Source organism: Tachyglossus aculeatus, chromosome 2 (genome assembly GCF_015852505.1).
Source record: "Tachyglossus aculeatus isolate mTacAcu1 chromosome 2, mTacAcu1.pri, whole genome shotgun sequence".
Lineage (NCBI taxonomy): Eukaryota > Metazoa > Chordata > Mammalia > Monotremata > Tachyglossidae > Tachyglossus > Tachyglossus aculeatus.
Genome location: NC_052067.1, coordinates 66,664,841 through 66,689,734, shown reverse-complemented (window position 1 = coordinate 66,689,734; position 24,894 = coordinate 66,664,841). Strand labels below are relative to the sequence as shown.

General features: G+C 41.6%; 1 protein-coding gene across 1 annotated transcript in view; it reads left to right on the top strand.

Moving 5' to 3' along the window:
• The window catches only part of ESR1 (estrogen receptor 1), a 268,680-nt gene that overhangs the window by 171,226 nt on the left and 72,560 nt on the right, over nucleotides 1–24,894 (top strand). The window contains exon 6 of the mRNA XM_038767701.1: nucleotides 22,470–22,608. Coding sequence (XP_038623629.1) covers nucleotides 22,470–22,608 — 139 coding nt within the window. The remainder of the gene's footprint in view (nucleotides 1–22,469; nucleotides 22,609–24,894) is intronic.

Here is a 24,894-nt window from a genome sequence, read left to right as displayed (position 1 = left end):
ACAGGCTGCATGTAGATGTTCCTCAGAAATTCATTAAAATGCTCAGAAAGTGCATGATCACCTGATGGGTAAGATTGGCAGAAAAGTAGCATCCTCAAAATTTGAAACATACTTCTAATGGTGACCTGTATAACATGATAGATAAAAACTCAAGTATTTGATGTAGAATCAGAGTCCAGAGATAATAGTTGGCAGCTTAATCCCAGGGATTGGACTGGGAGGACTAATTAAAAATTTTTCTTAGTGGAGGATTTGGGCCAGAGAACTCCCTTTCTTGGAAGAACTTACTCATTGCTGATCTTTATGAGTTCAGAAATACAAATGCTTTCTGTCTCTTCCCTTAAGACTTCCAGGAATCCTTATACAGGCAGTTTGAAGTGTCTCAGGGCTGGTGGCCTTCATCTTCTTATCTCTTTGCTTGAGCAACTCCAAGGGACTGGAGGGAAGACAAAAGTGCCTCCCCTTCATTCCTATTCTTTTTTATTTTCAGAGGCCCTCAATAGATATCATAAAAATGAAAAATAACACTCTCTAAAATTGATTCCCAGTCACCATAGTGGTAGGCTGACTGCAGCTGTGAATTTCCCTGACTCACCAGAGGCCACAGGGAAAGCATCCTCTCAAGCCTAAAATTACAAGTCCATGAAAGATATATTTCCTGAAAGTTGATGGAGTACTTTGCTGTAATATATTTGGAAGGATAACTAGCTGTGGTGAAGTTTAATTGTGCCTAGATAAGCATTCATGCATTTGGAAATGTGTCCAAGCTCCTCTAGACCTTGTAAAGACTTGAATTATGAGCACTTGCCTGGGCTGAAAATCTAAGAAGTGTGGACTTTGTCCTGAATTTTCTAATTCTTGATCTTTCCTGGCTGGCAAACTCTTGGAATAAAATATTATCTTATTTATCCTCTCTTCTTCCAATAAAAGAGAGCCCAAAGGTACACAGAAGTCAAATACATTAATATGTTTATGAAATTTAAGTAGGAGGTCTATTTTTGAAGTTTGGAGGCTGGAAATCAGTTATTACTTGACATTTCTCACTGGTCAGGGTTTATATTTGCTCCCTTTTATATGGCATTTGATAGGTGCTTATTATGTGCCAGACACTGTACTAAGCACTAGGTGGGGTAGATACAAGGTAATTAAGTTGGACATAGTCCACATCTCACATGGGACTCTCAGCCTTAGTAAGCATTTTACGGATGAGGTAATGGAGACACAGAGAAATTAAGTGATTTGCTCAGGTCACACACCAGAAAAGTGGCGGAGCAGGATTAGAACCCAAGTCCTCCTGACTCCCAGACCTGTCCTCCATCCACTAGGTCAGGCTTCTTCTCAATTCAAATATCCCTCTTTAACTCTTTATCTACCTTCTCTCCTCCAATTCTCTCCTTGACCCCGACTGACTGACTTCTGTCCCCTTAACTCCGCAGAAATGGCCCACTCTAATATTTGCCAATGACCTCCTTCTTTCCAAATCCAATAGCCTCTCCTCCTTCCTAATTCTCCTCGACCTCTCCGCTGCCTTCCACCATGTAGACCACCCCCTTTTCCTGGAAACATTGTCTAATTGACTTCCAGAGAGGTGCCACTTCTCTCCGGGCTGGGCCTGCGAACAATCTCCACTGTTTGTCCCACACTGGCCAACCCCTTCTTCCAGGGGCCCTGCGGTGGAGGGAGGTGTGGTGAGATCCTTGGGGAGGATCCTGGGAAGCAGCATGGCCTAGTGAATAGGGCACGGGCCTGGAACTCAGAAGAACATCTGTTCTAAACCCAGCTCCACCACTTGTCTGCTTTGTGCCCTCGGGCAAGTCACTTCACTTCTCTGTGCCTTAATTCCCTCATTTGTAAAATAGGAATTAAGACTGTGAGCCCTATGTGGGACAGGGACTGTGTCCAACCTGATTACTTTGTATCTAACCCAGTGCTTAGTACAGTGCCTGAGCCATAGTAAGCACTTAACAAATACCACAATTATTATTATTATTCACTGTCAATGTTCTCTCCAGTTTGTCTTCCTATCTCTCTGGCTGCTCCTCATTCTCCTTTACAGGCTCCTTCTCTTCTCCCACTCTCTAACTTTGGGGTTGCCTCAATGCTCAGTTCTGAGTCCCCCTTCTATTCTCCATCTACACCCACTTTCTTAAAGAACTCATTTGCTCCCACAGCTTCAACTACCATCTCTCTGCTATGATACCCAAATGTGGATCTCCAGCCCTGACTCCTGTCCTTCTCCAGTTTCCAGTTTCACATTTCCTTCTGCCTGTAGAACATCTCTATTTGGCTGTCCCATTGGCACCTCAAATTAAACGTGTCTGAAACAGACCACCACCATTTCCTTACCTTCCCACCCAATCCCTGTCCTTCCTGTGGCTTTGCTATCACTGAAGACATCCCCACCATCTTATAAGCCCATAACCTTGGCGTTATGCTCAACTCCTCTATCTTATTCAACCCACATTTTCAATCTGTCACCGATTTTTGGCAGCCCTACCTTCACAACATCGCTAGAATCTGCCTTTTCCTCTCCATCCAAACTGCCAACATCTAAGCACTTATATCCTGCCTTGTCTACTTCATCAGTCTTCTCACTGACCTCCCTGCCTCCTGTCTCTCCTCTGTCTAGTCCATAATTCACTTTGCTGCCCAGATGATTTTTTTCTTAAAAAATGGTTTTGATTTTCAGTAAACCAAACAAATGTTTACCTTACTTCACTGATCTTCTTACTACAACCCAATCCACACACTTTGCTCCCCTAATGCCAACCTATTCTCTGTACCTTAATCTCATCTATCCTGCTATTCACCCCTCATCCACATCTGCCCTATAGCCTGAAATTCCCTGCCCCTTTACATCCAACAGACCACCACTCTCCCCAACTTCAAAGCCCTCCTAAAATCACCCCCCACCAAGATTAAGATTAAGACCTGATTAAGGCTTCATTTCTCCCATCTGCTCTCTTCTCTCCATCACCTCTGTACTCAGAGCTGTACCCCTTAAGCATGTTAGTCACCTACCTTGAGCCCCACAGTACTTGTGGACATTCCTTTATACTCTACCATTTCCCCTATCTGTAATTTATTTTAAGGTCTGTTTCCTTCTCTAGGCTGTAAGGTCTTTGAGGGGAGGGATTGTATCTAATAATGCTATTATATTGTACTTTCCCAAGTATTTAGTGGAGTGCTCCACCCACAGTAAGCACTTAATACAGTTGATTGATTGCTTTATAAAACAGTAAGGAGATTATGAAATGACAAAAAATTTTAAGAGCTTGAGTCTTGGCTAAATTTCAACTACTGCAGAACTGGACATGATAATGATAATAATCTGGTAGATGTATTTTTTTTAAAGAATTGAAAGAGTATGTGAGCACACAGGTAGTTCTGTCAAAATAGATGAGGACTCTGAGTAGCAGCTTATCTTTTGAGGTCCTTGAAGCATAAGATTTTTTTCTCCCCCCTTCACATCAGTTTGATTGTCCCAGGCATGGTGGTTTTTGCAGGCGTTATTTCTAAAACTGACCAATACAAACATAACATGCTATTTGGCATAAATTAATATCAAGTGTCATGTTTGCAAGCTCTTCTTTTAAGAAATATATTATGCCACCTGAAATGTCTTTTATTTAAGGGAGCTATTTGGTTATGACCCTGAGTTAGGCTCTTTCAGGCATGAAGTGATTTACTCCTTTAGTTTCTTGTTCAGGACATGTCAAACCCAGGAATAATCATTTATGAATAATCATAATGATAATAATGGGGTCCCCAGCATCCTGACAGAGAAACCATACCTCTGAAAGACGTTGACTAGGGCTAGGGAATGGTAGTGTGGTCTTATAATAATAATGATAATAATAATAATAGAAATTATGGCATTTGTTAAGCACTTACTATGTGCAAAGGGTCTTATTTCCTATGAGCATCAGGGCCTTTACTGTGACTTTATGAAAAAATTTAGAGATGGATAATTTTCAATGTGGAGAAAGTTAATTTAATTCTTCAGTTCATTGAGCCACATATTCTCTAGGATGGACTTCCTATTTTTCAGCATAAATGTAGAGAGGTAGTGGGAAATGTAGAGAAAGTAGGGAGAGAGGAGCAGCAGCTTCTTTGCCTTTTCCCAGACTTCCCCAGCCTGGCTGGCAGGCTCCATGACTAAAGCAGTGCAGGTTGTCCTTTCAGCTCTTCCCTTGAGTTTTGTTATCTGATTTTGTTTTGAATGTTTTTGTTGCCTTGGTGACATCTCTTGGCCAGTGGCTTTTGCTTTATAAAACTTGCATTGCAACATTTTATTGGAGATTTAGGATTCTTTTCCCCTCCCAACCTTCGCCTTCAGCATTGGCTTCATCCATGGCTCTAGAAACAGATGTTGTACTGAAAGAAAAATGAGGTTCTCAGTGTGGATACTGAAAAGCAGACCCAAGGCTGGGAGTCAACTAGCAAATGTTCTGCTCACTGCAAGGCCAAAAAAAAAAACTCCATTGTCCCCATACCTCTCCTTCTCCCCATTCCCCCCACCCTACCTCCTTCCCCTCACCACAGCACTTATATATATATATATTTGTATAGATTTATTACTCTATTTATTTTACTTGTACATACTATTCTATTTATTTTGTTAATGATGTGCATATATCTTTAATTCTGTTTGTTCTGACGATTTTGACACCTGTCTACATGTTTTGTTGTCTGTCTCCCCCTTCTAGACTGTGAGCCTGTGTCTCTATATGTTGCCAATTTGTACTTCCCAAGCGCTTAGTACAGTGCTCTGCATATAGTAAGCGCTCAATAAATACGATTGATGATGATGATGATGACCGGCTCCATATGTGCCAACCTGTACTTCCCAAGCGCTAAGTACAATGCTCTGCACATAGTAAGCACTCAATAAATACGATTGAATGAATGAATGAATCCATTTATTATCCAATGTCTTAGGGATTCGTTATGAGAAAGATACTGTTTCCTTCGCATCACTCTGCAGCCTTGGTGTTTGTAACATTGGCTGTGTTTGCAGGAGCTTGTGCAGTACTGGAAAAGCTCTGATAGCAACAGAATTTGAGCCTCTATGCTTGTTTTTAGGAGTGGGGAAGGAAATATATGTTCCAATGTACAAGTGGTTGTTGACTTAAAAAAACAGTGAGACACTGCTCTTTGTCAGGGGACTAGGAATTGGCCAGTAGTCACCAGTCTTGGTTGGTGTCCATTTGACAGATGCTTAAAAGGATAGTCTTAAGTGCTTTTTATAATTTAATGATTTCCCCACATCCCCACCCCGCATCTCTAGCTGAGAGCTTTTTGTTTAGCCTTTTTTCATTTAGCCAACATTGACTTCATTTTTACATCCCTTGAGCATTTTAAGAAAAATAATTTGTGGTTAATGCAATTGACTGCTGATAAAATACTAGATTTTCCCCATGCAGTTCTGTATCCCAGCCAATTTATTTTCTGCCGCTCCACTGTCTCATAACATTAAAATGCTAATTCTGGAGGGGTGAGTTGGGGGAGGGAATAGTAGGATTTTTGTGTTTGATTTTTGGGATGCTTCAGGGAGGAGTCACTCTTGAATCCATCCAGCTCCCCAGCTCTCCCCTAAGCTTCTCAAATGCTTATTGTCATAGCAACCATCGCTTCAGAGTAGCGTCCAGATGGGGTTGATGAAATGAGGTAGGGTTGACCATCTGCTTTGTTTTAGTTTAGATGACATGTTTTTTGATCCCCAAATCTGGTCCTGGGTCTGAAGGTCTTTGTCTTGTTTTTTTGTTTTTTGTTTTTTATTGTGATCCCCATACTGGCTGAGGGGTTTGCTGTTCCTTTTGCACAAAAGGCCCTGAAAATTTTGGCTTCTGGGCCTGAGCCTTAGTGTGAGTCCAGGAATGGGGGACTGGTTATGCGGTGATGCAGACAGAGAGAAGGGGAGATGTTGCTGTATAAGATTCCTTGGTATTAGTGGTCCTAGGGAAAAGGAAGTACAGAAGAGCCCTGTGGTGATAGTAGGAGGAAGATAGTCTCTTTTTTTTCAAAAAAAAAAAGCAAACTCCAAAAGCTTTCCTTTCCTTCATTTTCTTCAAGCCTTGATGTTTGCTCCCCTGTGCATATATTTTTGAAAGACTGACTTTGACTATTGACATTTATTGAGTACTTAGTCTATTTTTCACCTACTTCATTAAAAGTAGTACCAGAACCAAGTTCTGGGGCATTTCTAAAAACAAAAAAAGTTGCCCAAGCTCCTCATATTCCTTCTCTTGGGAAGGCCTACTTTAACAGTAGTAGAGGTAAAATAACAATAATAATAGAATTTGTTAAGCACTTATTAAGTACTGAGTACTAGGGAAGATACCCACAAGATAATCAGGTCAGATTCAGATTCAGCTCCCGACCCGCGTGAATTTAATCCCTATTTTACAGATGATACAACTAAGGCACAGAGCAGTTAAGACTTGCCCAAAGTCACTGAACAGGCAAGTTACAGTACAATGCAATTACAATGAATTACAAAAATAACTATATGTTAAGTGCTAGGTTTGAAAAGGGAGGACAAGTGTTGAAGTTTGAAATATGGAAGTTCCTCAAATTACAATTTTTTTAGAGCTGCTAACCTGATAACATATTACCCTATTAAAGCTTGGTGCAAGGATATATATTTAGTTCTTAATGGCCATGGAGTTTGGGTAGCTTTCTCCCAGCCAGCAGACCTTGGAGCACTGATGGTAGAAGGGATCAGCAGGGGCCTCATCCTGCTGCTGTTTTCTCACCCTTCCTGTGCTGGAAAAGGCTTTACATATTCTATGTATAACATATAGCATATATAGTGTATACTTATATATTTAGACCCTCAGCATTTATGTATAGATACATTGGGGAGCAATGGGGCACAATGGAAAGAGCACAAGCTTGGGAGTCAGAAGACCTGGGTTCTAACCCCTTCTCCACCATTTACCTGCTGTGTGACCTTGGGCAAGTCACTTCACTTCTCTGTACCTCAGTTTCCCTCATCTGCAAAATGGGGATTCAATGCCTGTTCTCCCTCCTAATCAATCAATCAATCATATTTATTGAGCGCTTACTGTGTGCAGAGCACTGTACTAAGCGCTTAGCACTGCCCCACATGGGACCTGATTACCTTGTATCTGCCCCAGAACTTAGTACAGTGCTTGGCACACAGTAAGCACTTAACAAATACTGTTATCATCGTTATTATTATTACTAATATTATTATTATAATTCTCCAGTTATTCTGATGAATTCTGTTTTCTCGAGGCAACATGTTAATGTCTGTCTCCCCCTCTAGAATGTAAGCTTATTATGAGCAGGGAACATGTCTGCTAATTCTGCTGTATTGTACTCTCCCAAGCACTTAGTACAGTGCTCAGCACATAGAAAGAGCTCAGTGCCATTGATTGATCTATATTTCACTCCCAAGATAATCCTCATTCATCCTACTGCTCCCAACATTTGTAAATATTTTTAGGTCTGTCTTCTTCATTGAACTGCAAACTCCCTGTGGGCAGGAAACAGCAGTCTATAGCTGCTGTTGTATATTCCTAAGTACTGCACCCAGTAGTCTCAATTCATTCATTCATTCAATCGTATTTATTGAGTGCTTACTGTGTGCAGAGCACTGTACTAAGCGCTTGGGAAGTACAAGTTGGCAACATATAGAGACGGTCCCTACCCAACAGTGGGCTCACAGTCTAGAAGGGGGAGACAGAGAACAAGACATATTAACAAAATAAAATAAATAGAATAGATATGTACAAGTAAAATAAATAAATAAATAGAGTAATAAATGTGTACAAACATATATACATATATACAGGTGTTGTGGGGAAGGGAAGGAGGTTAGACGGGGGGTAAGTCTCAATAATACCATGACTAGTACTTCCCCTTGCTTTGAAGTATTTTTATGGACTTAGGGTGATCATAGTCCATTTCAATATCTACTAAATAAAAATGACATCTAGTGCTTATGATATTACTAGTTTGTCAACGTAAGACGGCTTTTGGCTGAAGAGACTGTGAAAATACTTTGAATATTGAGTACTCTAAGAGCACACACAGAAATTAGTTTAGGACCTTTCATTTCTGGTGCATATTTGTACTGCTGTTTGATCACTGGAGTATATTTATTGTGTTTTCAAGAGCTGATCTTGATCAGCTTTTTGGATCTTAGTAATGCATTAGTTCACTTTATACTATTTCCTTGGGGAAAGCTTAGTTCATTCAGCGCCTTTTGGCTTAAACTACTGTTTTCATAGAGCCAATTTAGAGCACAAACAGCAGCATGGCCTAGTGGATAAAGCATGGGTCTGGGAGCCCGAGGACCTGGGTTCTATTCCTGTTTCTGCTACTTGCCTGCTGTATGACCTTGGGCAAGTCACTTAACTTCTTTGTGCCTCAGATCCTTCAAATGCAAAATGGGAATTCAATAACTGTTCTCCCTCCTACTTAGACTTTGAGCTCCATGTGGGACTGGGACCATATTTGCCCTGATTAACTTATATCTACCCCAGCACTCAGAGTAGTGCTTGACACTAAGTGCCTAACAAGTACCAAGTGAAGAAAAGAATAAAAAAGACTATCTAATTATTGAGTACCCGGTTTTGTCACCTTTCTACTGCAGTGACAGCTGCAATTTAACCCTGCTAGACAGATACCTCCTGTCTCTCCCCACTTCAGTCCCCACTTCACTCTGCTGCCCAGATCATCTTTCTACAAAAACGTTCAGGACATGTCACCGCCCCAGTCCTCAAAAATCTCCAGTGGTTGCCTACCCACCTTCATATCAGATAAAAACTCCTCACCATTGGCCATCACCTTGCTCCCTCCTACCTCACCTCGCTTCTTTCTACAACCCAGCCCACATAGTTCACCCCCTCCAGTGCTAACCTTCTCATTGTGCCTCAATCTCATCTGTCTCACCACCGACCCCTGGCCCACATCCTGTCTCTGTCCTGGAATTCCCTCCCTTCTCAAATCTGACAGAAAATTACGCTCCCCACCTTCAAAGCCTTACTGAAGGCAGATCTCTTCCAAGAGGCCTTCCCAGACCAAGCCCCACTTTTCCTCATCTCCCACTCCCTTCTGCATCACCGTGACTTTCTCCCCTTGCTCTTACCCCACTCCCAGCCCCTCAACGCTAATTATATATATAATTACATATGATGCTAATATAATGTATTATAATAGCATCATATGTAATTTTATATAATATATATTAGTATTATATGTAATTTTATTTATTTGTATTGATGCCTGTCTCCCCGCCTCTACACTGTGAGCTCATTGTGGGCAAGGAACGTCACTGTTAATTGTTGTATTGTACTTTACCAAGCCCATAGTACATTGTTCTGCACACAGTGAGCACTTAATAAATAATGATTGAATGAATGAATGAATTTTTCATCTTGGAAATAAGACATTAAGCTACAGGAACTCTTTGGACACCAGTGGATTGGTTCCTGGATCTTTGGATTTCTCCAACATCACACAGTGCAAGCCTCCACATCACGGCCTGGGAGTCAGAAGGACCTGGGTTCTAATCCCATCTCTGCCACTGCTGTGTGACCTTGGGAAAATCATTTAACTTTTTTTTGTCTGTTACCTCATCTGTAAACTGGGGACTAAGACTGAGAGCCCAGTGTGGGACAGGGACTCTGTCTAACCCAATTATGCTGTATCTACCCCAGAGCTTAGTACAGTACTTGGCACAAAGTAAGCACTTAACAAATATGACAATTATTATTATTATTATGGAACCTGTGGGAATCCTGGCTCCTAATGAGTTTCTAATGGCTTCTGATAAACTCCATGGATTTAAAGCATGGCGGGGGTGGGTGGGGAGAAATAGTCTAATTCCAGCTGTACCCTCTAGGGATTTTTCAGACCTAAAAAGCCTCCCTGGGGAACTCCTCTGGAGTTTGGGAGCTCACATAGGGTCACCAGCAGCTTAATTTTGGACTCTTGAATAGCCAGCCAGTCAGTCAATCTTATTTATTAAGTGCTTACTTTGTGCAGAACACTGTACTATGCTCTTGGGAGAGTACAGTATAACAATAAATGGACACATTCCCTGCCCACATTGAAATTGCAGTCTAAAATCTACAGTCTAGAGCTTACAGTCTAACCATTGTTAACTGGCTACCCGGAATGTGGCTAGCTGATATAAAGGCAGCAGCCAATGGTGGCTCTCTGAGAACTGGCCTAGGCATGTTCTTCCAATTTCTATCGCTACACAGTGAGCACACAGGCAGCACATGTGGTCTTTCTTGTCAAAAGCAACTGAAGAATGCCACCCAGTATTTTTCTGCAAGTTCATTTCAGACAGTTACTGGTTCTTTTGTTTGTTTGTACTTCTGGACTAACTCACTTCATGGAAAATGGATGTCTGGCTATGAAGTCTCCCACTGTGGCACCAGGGGCAAAGGGAGTAGAGACTCTGTTTTGCAGTGAAGTGACTAGTGCCAGTTGTAGCAAGTGAGATTGCTTTGGGCTTATTGATTAGTTTGAAAATGTTCTAGTAGGTGTAGCAGAGAAACAGTGATACGATGGTACTTTAATTGGCTTTTAATTTGATGAATGTAACAATGAAACGTTGGTTATCAGGTTCCTTTCTGAAGAGGGGAGTGACATGATCAAGTTGCTATTTAGAAAAATGTCTTGCTATAATGTGCATGGGCTGTAAGTAAACCAGAGTGATCTGGAACTTGACTCCCTTTAAAGAAAATGGCCCAGCCATCTCAGCCAGTGGGAAACAGCATTGGATATAAATGATTGATTCTCACCAATAGGGTCCCCAACATTGTCCCCCAGCCCATACAGTCTCTTGGTCACCAGTTGATTGAGTTGGATGGAGCAGAGCTTGGATGAGAAGTCAAGGATTCAGTTCCACATCTTCACCTCTTCTGGAAGGATGTGTCCCATGGCCCAGACTGGGAACTGGTGGATATTAGCTGCCTAGTGGATAGAGCATGGCCTAGGAGTCAGAAGGTCATGGGTTCTAATCCTGGCTCCTCCTCCTGTCTGTTTCGTGTCCTTGAGCAACTCACTTCACTTCTCTGTGCTTCACTTACCTCATCTTTGAAATGGGGATTAAGACCGTGAGCCTGATGTGGGACAGGGACTGTGTCTGACCGGATTTGCTTGTATTCCCTCCCCAGTACTCAGTACAGTACCTGTCACATAATAAGAACTTAATACCATAATTATAATTATTTATAGCCCTGGAAAATGTTATCCTCAGAGGGCCAATGCCATAAAGCCATACTGAGACGGTGCTCAGAAGCGCAAGAAGCATCTACATTCTCTGGTGATGGGACACTGCAAAGCTATAATGAGGAGATGCTAAGAAGCAGTAATTGTAGCTCTCTGGCCAGTGTTTCAAGGAAGATTGCCACATCAATCGTGATCTGATGGGTGATCTCTATCTGGGACAGGGTCAAGTGAAGTCAAACTATTTCTCCTCCCTTATTGACACCCATGCCCATCATTCCCATCAGCTCTTCTGTACATTTAACTCCCTTCTCAGGCCTCCTGTTCCTCCCCCTTCTCCGTCCCTCACCCCCAATGATCTGGTCTCTTACTTCATTAGTAAAATTAACTCTATCAGATCTGAGCTCCCCAAAGTCACTCCTCCCCCTTCTCCACCCCCCCGGCTCTCAACCCTCTCTGTTACTCTCCCATCCTTCCCAGCAGTAGCCTCAGATGAGATCTCCTCCCTCAAGTCCTACTCCGGCCACCTGTGCTTCCGACCCCATTCCCTCTTATCTTATGAAATCTCTCACTCTGTCCCTTCTCCCCTCCTTAACTTCCATCTTCAACTGCTCACTCTCCACTGATTCCTTCCCCTCTGCCTTCAAACATGCCCACGTCTCCCCATCCTAAAAAAAACCCTCTCTTGACCCCACCTCCCCTTCTAGTTATCGCCCTATCTCCCTCCTACCATTCCTTTCCAAACTCCTTGAACGAGTCATCTACACCCGCTGCCTCGACTTCCTCAACACCAGCTCTCTCCTCGACCCCCTACAATCTGGCTTCCGTCCCCTACACTCCACCAAAACTGCCCTCTGAAAGGTCACCAATGACCTCCTTCTTGCCAAATCCAATGGCTCCTACTCCATCATAATCCTCCTCGACCTTTCAGCTGCCTTCAACACTATGGACCACCCTCTTTTCCTCAACATGCTATCCAACCTTGGCTTCATAGACTCTGTCCTCTCCTGGTTCTCCTCTTATATCTCTGGCCATTCATTCTAAGTCTCTTTTGGGGCTCCTCCTCCCCCTCCCATCCCCTTACTGTAGGGGTTCCTCAAGGGTCAGTTCTTGGTCCCCTTCTGTTCTCTATCTACACTCACTCCCTTGGTGAACTCATTTGCTCCCACAGATTCACCTATCATCTGTACCCTGATGACACCCAAATTTACATCTCTGCCCCTGCTCTCTCTGCCTCCCCTCAGGCTCGTGTCTCCTCCTGCCTTCAAGACATCTGCATCTGGATGTCTGCCTGCCATCTAAAACTCAGTATGTCCAAGACTGAACTCCTTATCTTCCCTCACAAACCCCGTCCTCCCCCTGACTTCCCCATCACTGTCGACGGCACAACCATCCTTCCCTTTTCACAAGCCTGCAACCTTGGTGTCATCCTTGATTCTGCTCTCTCGTTCACCCCTCACATCCAATCCGTCACCAAAACCTGCCGGTCTCACCTCCGCAACATTGCCAAGATCCGCCTTTTCCTTTCCATCCAAACTGCTACCCTGCTGGTTCAATCTCTCATCCTATCCCGACTGGATTACTGCATCAGCCTCCTCTCTGATCTCCCATCCTCCTGTCACTCCCCACTTCATACTTCACGCTGCTGCCCGGATCATCTTTGTGCAGAAACGCTCTGGACGTGTTACTCCCCTCCTCAAAAATCCCCAGTGGCTACCAATCAGCTTACGCATCAGGCAAAAACTCCTCACTCTCGGCTTCAAGGCTGTCCATCACCTCGCCCCCTCCTACCTCACCTCCCTTCTTTCCTTCTAAAGCCCAGCCTGCACCCTTCGTTCCTCTGCCGCTAACCTCCTCACTGTGCCTCGTTCTCGCCTGTCCCACTGTGGACCCCCAGCCCACGTCCTCCCCCTGGCCTGGAATGCCCTCCCTCCGCACATCCACCAAGCTAGCTCTCTTCCTCCCTTCAAAGCCCTACTGAGAGCTCACCTCCTTCAGGAGGCCTTCCCAGACTGAGCCCTCTCCTTCCTCTCCCCTTCCTCCCCCTCCCCATCCCCCCACCCTACCTCCTTCCCCTCCTCACAGCACCTGTGTATATGTCTATACAGGTTTATTACTCTATTTTACTTGTACATATTTACTATTCTGTTTATTTTACTTTGTTAATATGTGTTGTTTTGTTGCCTGTCTCCCCCTTCTAGACTGTGAGCCTGCTGTTGGGTAGGGACCGTCTTTATATGTTGCCAACTAGTACTTCCCAAGCGCTTTGTACAGTGCTCTGCACACAGTAAGTGCTCAATAAATAAAATTGAATGAATGAATGGTGTCTCACCAGTCTTATGTACACCCATCTTCAGGTCCTTTCTTCTACTATTGGTCCTCTTCTCCGTCTACTATGATTGGATGGTTGGGTGGGCCGGTGTCTGCACCTCTATGTGGGCCCCCATCTCCTGGTCTTACCCAGTTTCAGCTAGGGTTTGCAGTAGCTTCTTGATTCCATGTCCTCTCGTGGAGTCTTCTCGACTTGTGTCAGTTGATATTTTGCAAGCCTAGGGTTTCTCCTTATACCTGGCCTTCCACCTTACATCCTTATCTGAATTCCTGGCATTCCATCCTTTGGTATTCCCTGCCTTTTAATGCATAAATCTATACCCCCTCACCTTTGTCAATATATACCCCTGCGGTGGGTATGGTCCCAGCCCTTCCCCTTGCGCTAACCCTGTGCCCACCTTTCGTGCTCCCCTGCCCTCTTCTATCCCCAGCACAAGGCTTTCTCACTACTTCAGCTCCAAAACCAGTCTAGCAGGAGTAGAGTTCCATTTAGAATTTTTTTTTTACTTTGAGCCCTGAATATTTCAAAGGGGAAGGGTCTGAGGAATTGGAATGTGAAGGCTAGTTTTGGAAAATATTGTGGAATAAGAATCAACGGCAGTAGTAAAATCCTAATCTCATATTCAGTAATGTGCAAATTAAAGCTAAAACATTAAAAACTATTTTGACAGTGAACTGTGTCTGCAAAAATTTAGATCTGCAAAAATGACAGGGTGGGATATCAAGCATGTCACAGTCAACAACAATACAGTAAGCCAATCTCCAAACCTGGAGTTGTATGCAGGATTATTGTTTGTGTGCACAGCTGAGATTTAGACCTGTCATGTAGCTTCTTGAGTCATAAAACCTGGCCACAGGACTGCCTCCTCCACTTCCTACCCTTAATGTCATTTGTGGCAAATAAGAACACTTTGGGAGTGTTTACCCTATTTAAATGACATCTGATTGAAGAAGAAGAAGAAGGTACGGAGTGTTATATTGTTTTTTTCTTCCTCGTTCAGTAGGACCTGTTTGCTTTGAACCAATCTGCACCTTGTAATGAGGGAGATTTCTCATTCTAAATGAGTAATTATTATTTCCTGAGATTGAAATGGCCTATTGGTCTGGATCTTTGTCGCTTTGGTGTGCTTCATGAAATGTAAATGTCCATTAAAGCACTTGCAGATTGATTGATGAGGAATGTGGACAAACCTCGGTCCCTGGGCTGTCAAGGAAATACTGATTGGGTTTTGCAGGATTATGTTCCAGAGGAACAGATGTGAGCTTCTCTGGTTTTGTTTTGAGGGTCAAAGTTTGTAAACAATCTTCACAAAAAGATTGTAGGTATAGGCATTCCTGTATTTAGAACCTGGATCAAAACCACATCTGTAGAACTATATATTGAAGCCAAGAATATAGTACCCTTGGATATATTTGACTTAATAACACCATCATTATTAGCAGTAGCTAAGTAGTAATAGCCTTATTAAATGCTTGCTATATAGCAAACACTTTGCTAAGTGCTGGGATAGGTAACAGTTAATAAGATCACACACTGTTCCTGTTCCAGGTAAATGTACATCTACGAGATAGGAGCAGCAGGTATCTTCTTCCCACTTTAAAGATGAGGTAAAGAGAGGTTAGGTAAATGCCCAAGTCACATAGGGGCCGAGCTGGAATTCAAACTTAAATCTCCTGACTCTAAGACCTATGTTCTTCCCCTTTGGCAAAAGTACAGTGAGTCATTTATTTAAATAAAAAATAGAATTTGGCACTACACTTCGGTTATTCTTATTCCAAGATTCTCTGGCCTGTAGGTTAGAGACCAGACTCTAAAACTGAGATTGGTACTATAGAGAGAAAAAGAGAGTACACTGAGCTAAAGGAAGACCTAGGTTTTTTTGTGGTTGTATTTTTCTTGGTCTGAATGCTCCAATTCTCGGTCCTGTTAGAGTGGTTAACAACTTTGCAGATTGTTTTTGAAGTTGTTACAATAAATTGCACAGTCATACACTACAATTAAGCTAGCATTCAGTTTGAATCTTCAGGTGAGGATGACTTCCCCCTCAAGAATGTGTCTGCAGGGCTGTATTACCTCCCAATGAGAGAGAGAGAGAGAGAGAGAGAGAGAGAGAGAGAAAGAGAGAGTGTATGTCCACACAAGTGTGTGTGTAAAGAGGCTTGTGTTCATGCAAGAGCAGAAATAGTTGAAGCAGCTACTGCAGTTTGGAATGAAGTTAGGGCCCTTCTAGAATCACAGAACTATGTTCTTTCCAGTCACTAATGGAAAACCAGTGGTTACCAGAGAGGGACTTCTGCAGGTGTAAAGGACAAAAAGAGGTTTTTCTTCATTTTACACCTAGAGGGCATAATATTAGTGTGTTGGGAATCTTCCTTATTGCATTGTTAAACTTAATCATTATGCCCAAATCACCCACTTCATTGCACAAGTCAAATAGTTGCTATTTGGTAATAGATTTAATTATTTACGCAGTGATACTTTGAGTTAGCAACTCTCAAGTGAAGTACTGCTAAAAGCAAAACCAGTCCATTGACCATTTGCATTAGGGATGGGTGAACAACAGCTGCATTTTGGGTCCATCACACATCTTGAATGCTTGGGTACAACATAGCCTGAATCATGCTTTCTTGACCTTTTTTCTCGATAATTAGTTTCATGCAAATGTATTTAGGAGAAATATACTCCACATGTTCTGATTCCCTCTCTATTAAATCATGAATGTTTTGCTGTTCAGTACTGTTTGAAGTTTAATCCTTTCCTATTATATCTTTTTGAAAAAGGAAAGACCCAGAAAGAGCACCAGGAAGTCGTATTTTACCGAAACTAAGCACATCAAACACAAATGGTTCAAATTTGGTTTAAAGCTTTGAACTGAATACAATTTAGTGGCTTCTCATTTTGGCAAAAACGTTTCTCTCCTACATTCAATTCTCTGTGACACTGGGAGTTTCCACTCATTCGTCATTCCTGATGTGTTTGCCCCAATACTTTTCCCTACTTAAACTCTTAGATGGTAAGCCCCCGAGGGACAGCGGCCATATCTAGTTCCCACGTATGTATTCTCTCCCAGAGCTTAGTTCAATCCTCTACACACAGTAAGCACTTAACAGGTACTATAACTACTATAACCCTTGGGAGTTGCCCAGCCAGGAGAAGGCAAGGCGTGTTGAACTAAATGAACTGTATGACTCGGGATCTTTTCATCATGATTCCCTCCTTCTCTTGTCCAGTGAGGAAGATTGAAAATTTTCAAGTAGTCCTTAAAAATGAAGGGTTGCTCAGGAATGCTTCTAGGTTATAAAATTATTCTTCTGGCTGAAAATGTTTCCTTCACCAGACAAGAGTTGTAAATTAGATTACCTCTTGGATTTCTGGTTAAACCAACATTTCTTATCAAGGTGGGGTATTTGTGGTTATCCTTACTCTGAAGTGGTTTTACTCAAGCAGAACTTTTGGGGGGGCAGGGGTTGGAGGGGGGAAAGTAAGGGAATTGGGTGATAATTTTCTACACATTGTGATTCTCTGGGGTAATCATATATGAATTTTTGTAAAACAGGAAATCCAAGCCCCCACTATTTATTTTCACTAGCTAGTTATTTTTATTAGTTTGGGTAAGAATTGCTAAGAGGAATTAGAATAGTATTCTTACATAATTAATCACACAGAGTTAGATGAACATATTAGCCTTAGTCATCTATAGAGCAAATGTATACATGTAGATGAAAAGAACCAATTTTATACAACTATGATTGTTATAGTTATAATATGCATTGCCAGACTTAATTGATATTTGGGATAATATTTGTACTTTTCTAGTGTGAGTATTGAGAGGAAGTGATAGTGAGGAGTTGAGATGCTCATATGTACAACAAAATGTCACAAATGTGCCTCCTAGATTGAAAATGCTATTGTACTCTCTCAAAGGTTTAGCACGGTGCTCTGTACGCAGTGCTTTGCACACAGAAGGTGCTTGAGAAATACTATTAACTGCAAAACTTTATAACCAAAAGTAGGTATTTGATTCGTAAACCAAGAGGACATCATTTCAGGGTTTTCTTGATCTTCACCAAGGGCAAGGCAGCAGCTTTAGATGGTGGTTAGTCAAGACTTGATGAGAATAAAGAAAAAGTCCTTTATGTTAGGCTATCTGATCTATTAAGGGGAAATAATCCATATCTATAAGATTGGAATTTATTTCTCAATTAGGAAAAATAAAACAAAATGGATGAACAGATTGAAGTGAGAAAATCGAGTCAGAGTTTGTGGCCAGACCTCTAACCTTTTTTCTGAGCTCCACCTTGTACAAGCCGGACCCCACCTGCATCTAATACTGATTTTGTAACTTTTTCCTACCTCAGGGATCCCCAGTGTTGCATCCTACTCTGTTTTTGCAGAGGGTCATAGGAACAGGCGAGGGGAAAGATGTTATTCCAATTTCCTACCACTGAGTAATGACAGGCCAGAAAAAATGCACCTAGCAATTTCATAACTGACATTTGGTAGAGAACATCAGGGTCATCACATCAACAAGGACAGGATTTATTTTTTTGAAGGTCAGGGGACCAATATTTTCAGTTGATTTACTGAGGGAACCAACCACCTGGTTTCTGGTTTTATATAGAGAGCTCAATGAAGAACAGTTGCGTTTTACTTTTCAAGGGCTTCTTTCCCAAGAGCTTGAGAGAGTATGGGGATTTTTATTTGGTGAAACATCAGAAATACAATTACTGCAGCATTTTGTCTTCCCAGTTATCTTTGCTGAAGGACTATGAATGTTCTTTCAAGATTTTCACCATGGAATTTATAGAGTTTGTGAGAGACTGCCAGTTTTAATCCAAAAATCTCAGTTTAATTTTCAAATGTAATTGTATTAAATTTCATCTTTGCACAGGTGACACATCAAGTATATCCTTGCTTTTCCTGGGGTCAATTAAGTTACTTAGACCAAGAGCCCCATGAGGGATTATATTTAATTTAAATATAATTTAATTGTATCTACCTCAGTGCTCATTACAATGTTTGGTACATAGTAAATGCTTAACAAATGCTATCATTATCATTATTACTATTACTACTACTAATCATAATAAATGTGATTCAGGAATAGTGCCAGAATCCCAGCCTCATAGAGGGCAATTGGCCCAGTATGTTTCTGGTTTACGGTCAGTATTTTTTTTAATCACATTTTCATCTGCTTCAGTAAGATCCTATTGACAGACAGCAAACCTAAATCTAATTTTTGCACATCAGACACAGTCAGTGTGCAAAGACAAAACCTTCTGTCTGGGAACAAGCCAGAGTATTGGGGCACCTTTAGTCTAGATCCTAATTGTGCTTGTGAAGGTCTATATATCAATCAGAGTTTGAGCGGTCCCATGGACCTCCACTTTTTATTTACTGCCCAGTTGGGTCCCCGCATGATTGAGAGAACCTAGCTAGGTGTGAATATGGTGGGAAATGCTAGAATAGCTTGGGTCAGTCCCCAAGTGATCCACCGTGTCACTCTGAGGTGTCCACTACATCTACCAAGCACAGAACTCTGGGCAGTTTCCCAATTTCCCGAGAAAGATGTTTCTCCATAAATTTACAAGGTACAAATCTACTTCCCTCAAGTACAGAGGTACAGATTTTTCCAGTTGTTCTTGTATCTGCACTTCATGTTGTTCTTCCTCTTTGAGGGATTAAACTCCTCATACCAAATGAAATAACCATATTTGAAGGATAGCTACACTCTACTTCCTAAATTATTTTAAAGTTTGTCCCACCAACCCTGCTGTTTGGAAAAGAATAGGCAAAGCTTATATTTGTGGTTGTCCTCCCTGCTTGATTGTAGTTTTCAAGATTCAGTTTAATTCAGCTAATATTTATTGAGCACTTTCAGGGAGCATTAGGGCTAGACCAGGGCTGGTGTCATTGGTAGAAATGTCTGACCCAATCATGGATAGATATTGAAGCTTATGTCTAGCAAGTCAACACTTTATCAAATTTTGTCATTAAGACCTCACACTGGGTTGATTAGTGCATAGTGCTTCCTGCCCCTGCTATACTTCCTAAAGAAGCTGTTCAGGACACACAGATAAAGAAAATCCCTGCATGCAAGCCATAAACACAGTTGGAGCAGGTAATTAAGTAGCTACTTTCTTCTGGGGAGGTTACATTTGAGCACAAGTCGCACACTGAATTTAGCTCAGAAACAGACTTACTTTACAGGTGGATTCCATAATCATTGTGCTTATTTCAGATATATTATTGAAATGGTTTATATGTTTGATAGTTCAGGAGCCACTGTCAGACTTGGTAGCACTGAATTTACAAAGTAAAAATTGAGGATTCTGTTGTATATAGAATTACCATCCAAAATTACAACTTTGGTTTTGTTTTATTAGAAGGCTGCAGTTTCAGCTATAAATCTCTGCTATCCAAACCACAGTAACTCTAGGTGGTCCAGCCTGAGTTTCCTCATCTTATATAATTTCCACAGGTTTACATAGCATGGTAACTGGAACAGGGCACAGACTAGAATGAGAAGTGGCATGACCTAGTGGCAAGAGCACGGGCTTGGGAGTCGGAGGTCATGGATTCTAATCCTGGCTCTGCCGCTTGTCTGCTGTGGGACCTGGGGCAAACCACTTACCTTCTCTGTGCCTCAGTTACTGTATGTGTAAAATGGAAATTGAGACTGTGAACCCCATATGAGACAGGGACTGTGTCCAACTTGCGTGTATCCCAGTGCTTAGAACAGTGCTTGGCACATAGCAAAGGCTTAACAAACACTATTATTATTATTTGTACTAGGTAGCTTAATGCCATGTGCATGTGGTTTTTACACATCAGAAAAAATATCAAAGGCAAAAGGGGAAGTTTGCTGCATTTCAAATGTTGGCTATTTCAGAAAGTTGAAACAGCAGATAAGAAATTCATTGGAACTTTGCAGTGTTGTTCTACTATCTTCAAGGAGGTTTGGGACAAATCTTCTGGGTTTGACATTCATTAATGAGCTTTCAATTCAGTGTATACTGTTTCTGCTCAGTTCATCTTTGCAAGCCCAGAAAGAAGAAACCTGGCCTAATGGAAAGAGCATGAGCCAAGCACATGGGTTCTAATCCTGTTCTGCCACTTAACTGCTGTGTGACCTTGGGCAAATCACTTACCTTCTCTGTGCCTCATTTTCCTCATCTATAAAATGGGGATTCACTACCTGTTCTCCTTATTAGTTTGACTATGAGCCCTATGAGGTACCTGATGAACTTGTAATTAGGACATAGAACAGTGCTTATTAGATAGGAAGTGCTTAACAAATACCCCAATAATAATTGTTATTGTTAAAATGGTGGTAAAATTCCAGTTATCCTTCCCTCTTATACTGCGAGCCCCATGTCATCATCGTTATCATCATTAATGGTATTTATTGAGTGCTTACCATATGTAGAACATTGTACTGAACCCTTGGGAGATTATAATGCAAGCAGATTAGTATTTAATTCTGGGCTCATTAAATGAGAAATATTAATTTAATTTAATAAATTTAATTACAATAAAGTAAATATTGTAGCAGTTATGCAATTCCATTTTTGCCAGCCTGTTGCTGAAAAGGATCCAGTCCCACCTTCTTTATCTGTACCACAATATCAAACGAGTAGTCCTAGCACTTACATATGTATCTGACCTAATAATCTCATCTCTACCCCCAGAGCTTAGTACATAATGAATGTCTAATAAATACCACAGTGGGTATCCTCTTGGACCCCTTCTATATTGTCCCATAGAGCTATGCAACAGCTAGAGAGAGTCATGGAGCAAAAGCTCTCAATTTCTCTCTGAATTAGTTCTGGGTCTCTTTCAACTCTATCTCTGACCTGGACAAAGACCTCTTTCAGGATTCCAAGGCTTGAGAAATGCATAGATCCAGCAACACTTGCATTCGTTTTATTTATTAGTATCAATTGAGTGACTACTCATGCAGAGCCCTAAATTTAAGCGCTTACAGTAAGGGTAGAAGTCACAGTCTCTGAACCAGGGCTCCAGCTTTGGGTGGTGGCCAACAAAAGGCCCCCCAGCCCACGATCACTCTGGGGCCCTGAATTTGGATTATGATTCTCCTGTCTTTTCAGTGATCTTTGGCCAATCTCCCCAGTTGTCATAATGCCATAAGAAATGGCATTAATGGTTTAGATGAAGGATCCATTAAACTTCTAAACTGTCAAAGGGAAGTTTGGAAGAAGAATGATGGTTGAAAACCATTGTAAGCTTGAAAGAAGCCTGCCAATGGCAACTATAGATATCAATTTTCCAGGCTTGTGAGGAATGATTTAACCAACAAGATTCTAAAACCTTTGCACATCTGTGATGTCACAGGGCTGTGAAACTTTAAAAAAGATGAAAGGGATGGCAAATATTGTCATTTCTCGCTGTTCAGATAGGAAATCTAAGTGCAAATCATTGTTATGCCAGAAATCAGTGAGGGTTCTGGAAATAAAACTTGAACCACTTAACAACTCCCTCAAGCATCCACTCTGGTAAACCACACTCTGCCAGTTATTTGCTGCACACTCACTCATTAATAATAATAATAATAATAATAATGATAATAATAGTATTTGTTAAGCACTTACTATGTGCCAAGCACTGTTCTAAGCACTGGGGGAGTACAAGGTGATCAGGTTGTCCCACATGGGGCTCACAATCTTAATCCTCATTTTACAGATGAGGTAACTGAAGCACAAAGTCAAGTCACTTGCCCAAAGTCACACAGCTGACAATTGGTGGTGCTGCGATTTGAACCCATGACCTCTGACTCCAAAGCCCGGGCACTTTCCACGGAGCCACGCTGCTTCGCTGCTCATTACATCCTAATCCTCTTTCCTTCTGACAGGAGAAAGGAGAATTTCAATTTAAGCAATTGTTTTCCTTTCTATTGTTCCAGGCTTTGTGGATTTGACACTCCATGACCAGGTCCACCTTCTAGAATGTGCCTGGTTAGAGATCCTGATGATCGGCTTGGTCTGGCGTTCAGTGGAGCATCCAGGAAAACTTTTTTTTGCTCCCAATCTACTATTGGACAGGTGAGTGAGCCTCTTTGGGAACCACGTCTGATATATATATACCTGTACAGATATATAAATGTGTATGTGTGTATACTCATACTATAGGTTCAAAGTTGCTTCAGCTGGTAGTTGAAATTACTATAATGTCATCAGCTGTCCTTTCTCCATTCATCATCAATGGTATTTGAGTGCTTGCTGTGTGAAGAATACTGTGCTAAGCGCTTGGGATAGTACAATACCATGGAGTTGACACATTTCCTGCCCACAACAAGTTTACAGAGGGAGCTGCATGCATGAGTGATAAAAATGTTCTTCACTTACTTTAAATGAACAATATGCCAATTTAAAAACACGTTGAAGCAAAACCATTCATTCATTCAATCGTATTGAGCGTTTACTGTGTGCAGAGCACTGTACTAAGCGCTTGGGAAGTACAAAACTATTTAGGTCTCTGCATTCTTGTCTTAAAGATTGTCTGTCACCTCTTCTGGTGTCTGTCTCCCCCCTCTAGACCATAAGCCCATCGTGGGCAGGGATTGTCTCTATTGTGGAATTGTACTTCCAAGTGCTTAGTACAGTGCTGTGCACAAAATAAGTGCTCAATAAATATTCAATGATGAATGAATGATCAAAGTGAACTCCCCATCTCTGATTGATTACTCCATGCCAAACTAATCTATCAACTGCTCTCATTTTTTAGCAGGAAGGAGCAATGCGTCACTGCCTAGTTTAAACAATGGCTTCAAGAGTCTTGTAGCAGTAGTAATGGTTACTGAACAAAGCACTGTACTCAGCCCTGGAAAGAAGTAGACAGATATGATATAGGTGCAGTCCCTGGCCTTCAGTGGGCTTGCACTCTAAGAATGAGGGTTGGGAAGAGGTTGACAAAGACAACACCAAAATACAAGATAAAGATGGTGATGAATATGACAGTGTAATAATATCAAATATAAAAATCATGCATGGATATCTTATACACTGTCCTTTTGAATAGGATTTAAACTAAGGCAGTTTTCTCTACTGATGTTGCTTATTAAGTGATTATTATATGATCATGATCATTGTATTTGTTGAGCGCTATGTGCCAGGCACTGTACTAAGCACTGGGGTGGATGCAGACAGATCGAGTTGGACACAATCCTGGTCCCGCATGAGGCTCACAGTCTCAATCCCCATTTTTACAGAAGAGGTAAACTGAGGCACAAAGTGAAGTAACTTGCCCAAGGTCACACAGCAGACGAATGGTGGAGTCAGAATTTGAACCCATGACCTTCTGACTCCATGGATTATATGGCTAACAGTCTGCAAGCACTGGGGTAGACAGTAGCTAATCAGGTTAGACGCAGTCCCTGTCCCACCTGGGGCACACAATGTAAGCAGGAGAGAGAACAGGTATGCAACTATTCCCAGGAGGTGGGTAGTGAAGAAAACATCCAAACAGCAGCTCATTCTATCTAATTCAAGCCTATTTATTCCCATTCCCTTCTGGGAGATCCCAGCCTGTGTCCCTGGATCAAGGCGCTGAGCACATGTTGCCTGAAAATCTTGTGTGAGATATATGTGTGTGTATATATATATATATGCACATGTATACGTGTATATATGTGTATATATGTGTGTATATATATGTGTATATATATGTATATGCATATGTATGTATGTGTATATATATATGGTTTAGTCGGAATTTGAACTCATGACCTTGTTTTATATATATATCCTCTATATATCTATATATAGATATATAGAGGATATATATATAAAACAAGTGAGAAGCATTATGGCTTAGTGGATATAGGACTGGCCTGAGAGTCAGAAGGTCATGGGTTCTAATCCTGATTCCACCTCTTGGCTGCTGTGTGACCTTGGGCAAGTCACTTACCTTCACTGTGCCTCTGTTACCTCATTTGAAAAATGGGGATTGAGACTGTGAGCCCCACTTGAGACAGGGACTGTGTGCAATACAATTTGCTTGTATCCACCTCAGTGTTTAGTACCGTGCCTGGCACATAGTAAATGCTTAACAAATACCACAATTATCATTACTATAGTCTGCTGTGTGACCTTGGACAAGCCATTTAACTTCTCTGGACCCCCACCTGATCATCTGTAAAATGGGTATTTAAGGCTGTGAGCCCTCTGTGGGACAGGGATTGTGTCCAACCTGATTAACTTGTATCTGCCCCAGTGCTTAGTAAAGTTGGTAAGTGCTTAGTAAGCACTTAACAAATGCCATTTTTTTTAAAAAAAGTGCCAGAGCTAGGATGTCTCTGACACCCAGACCCATGTTCCCAAATTTTCAAG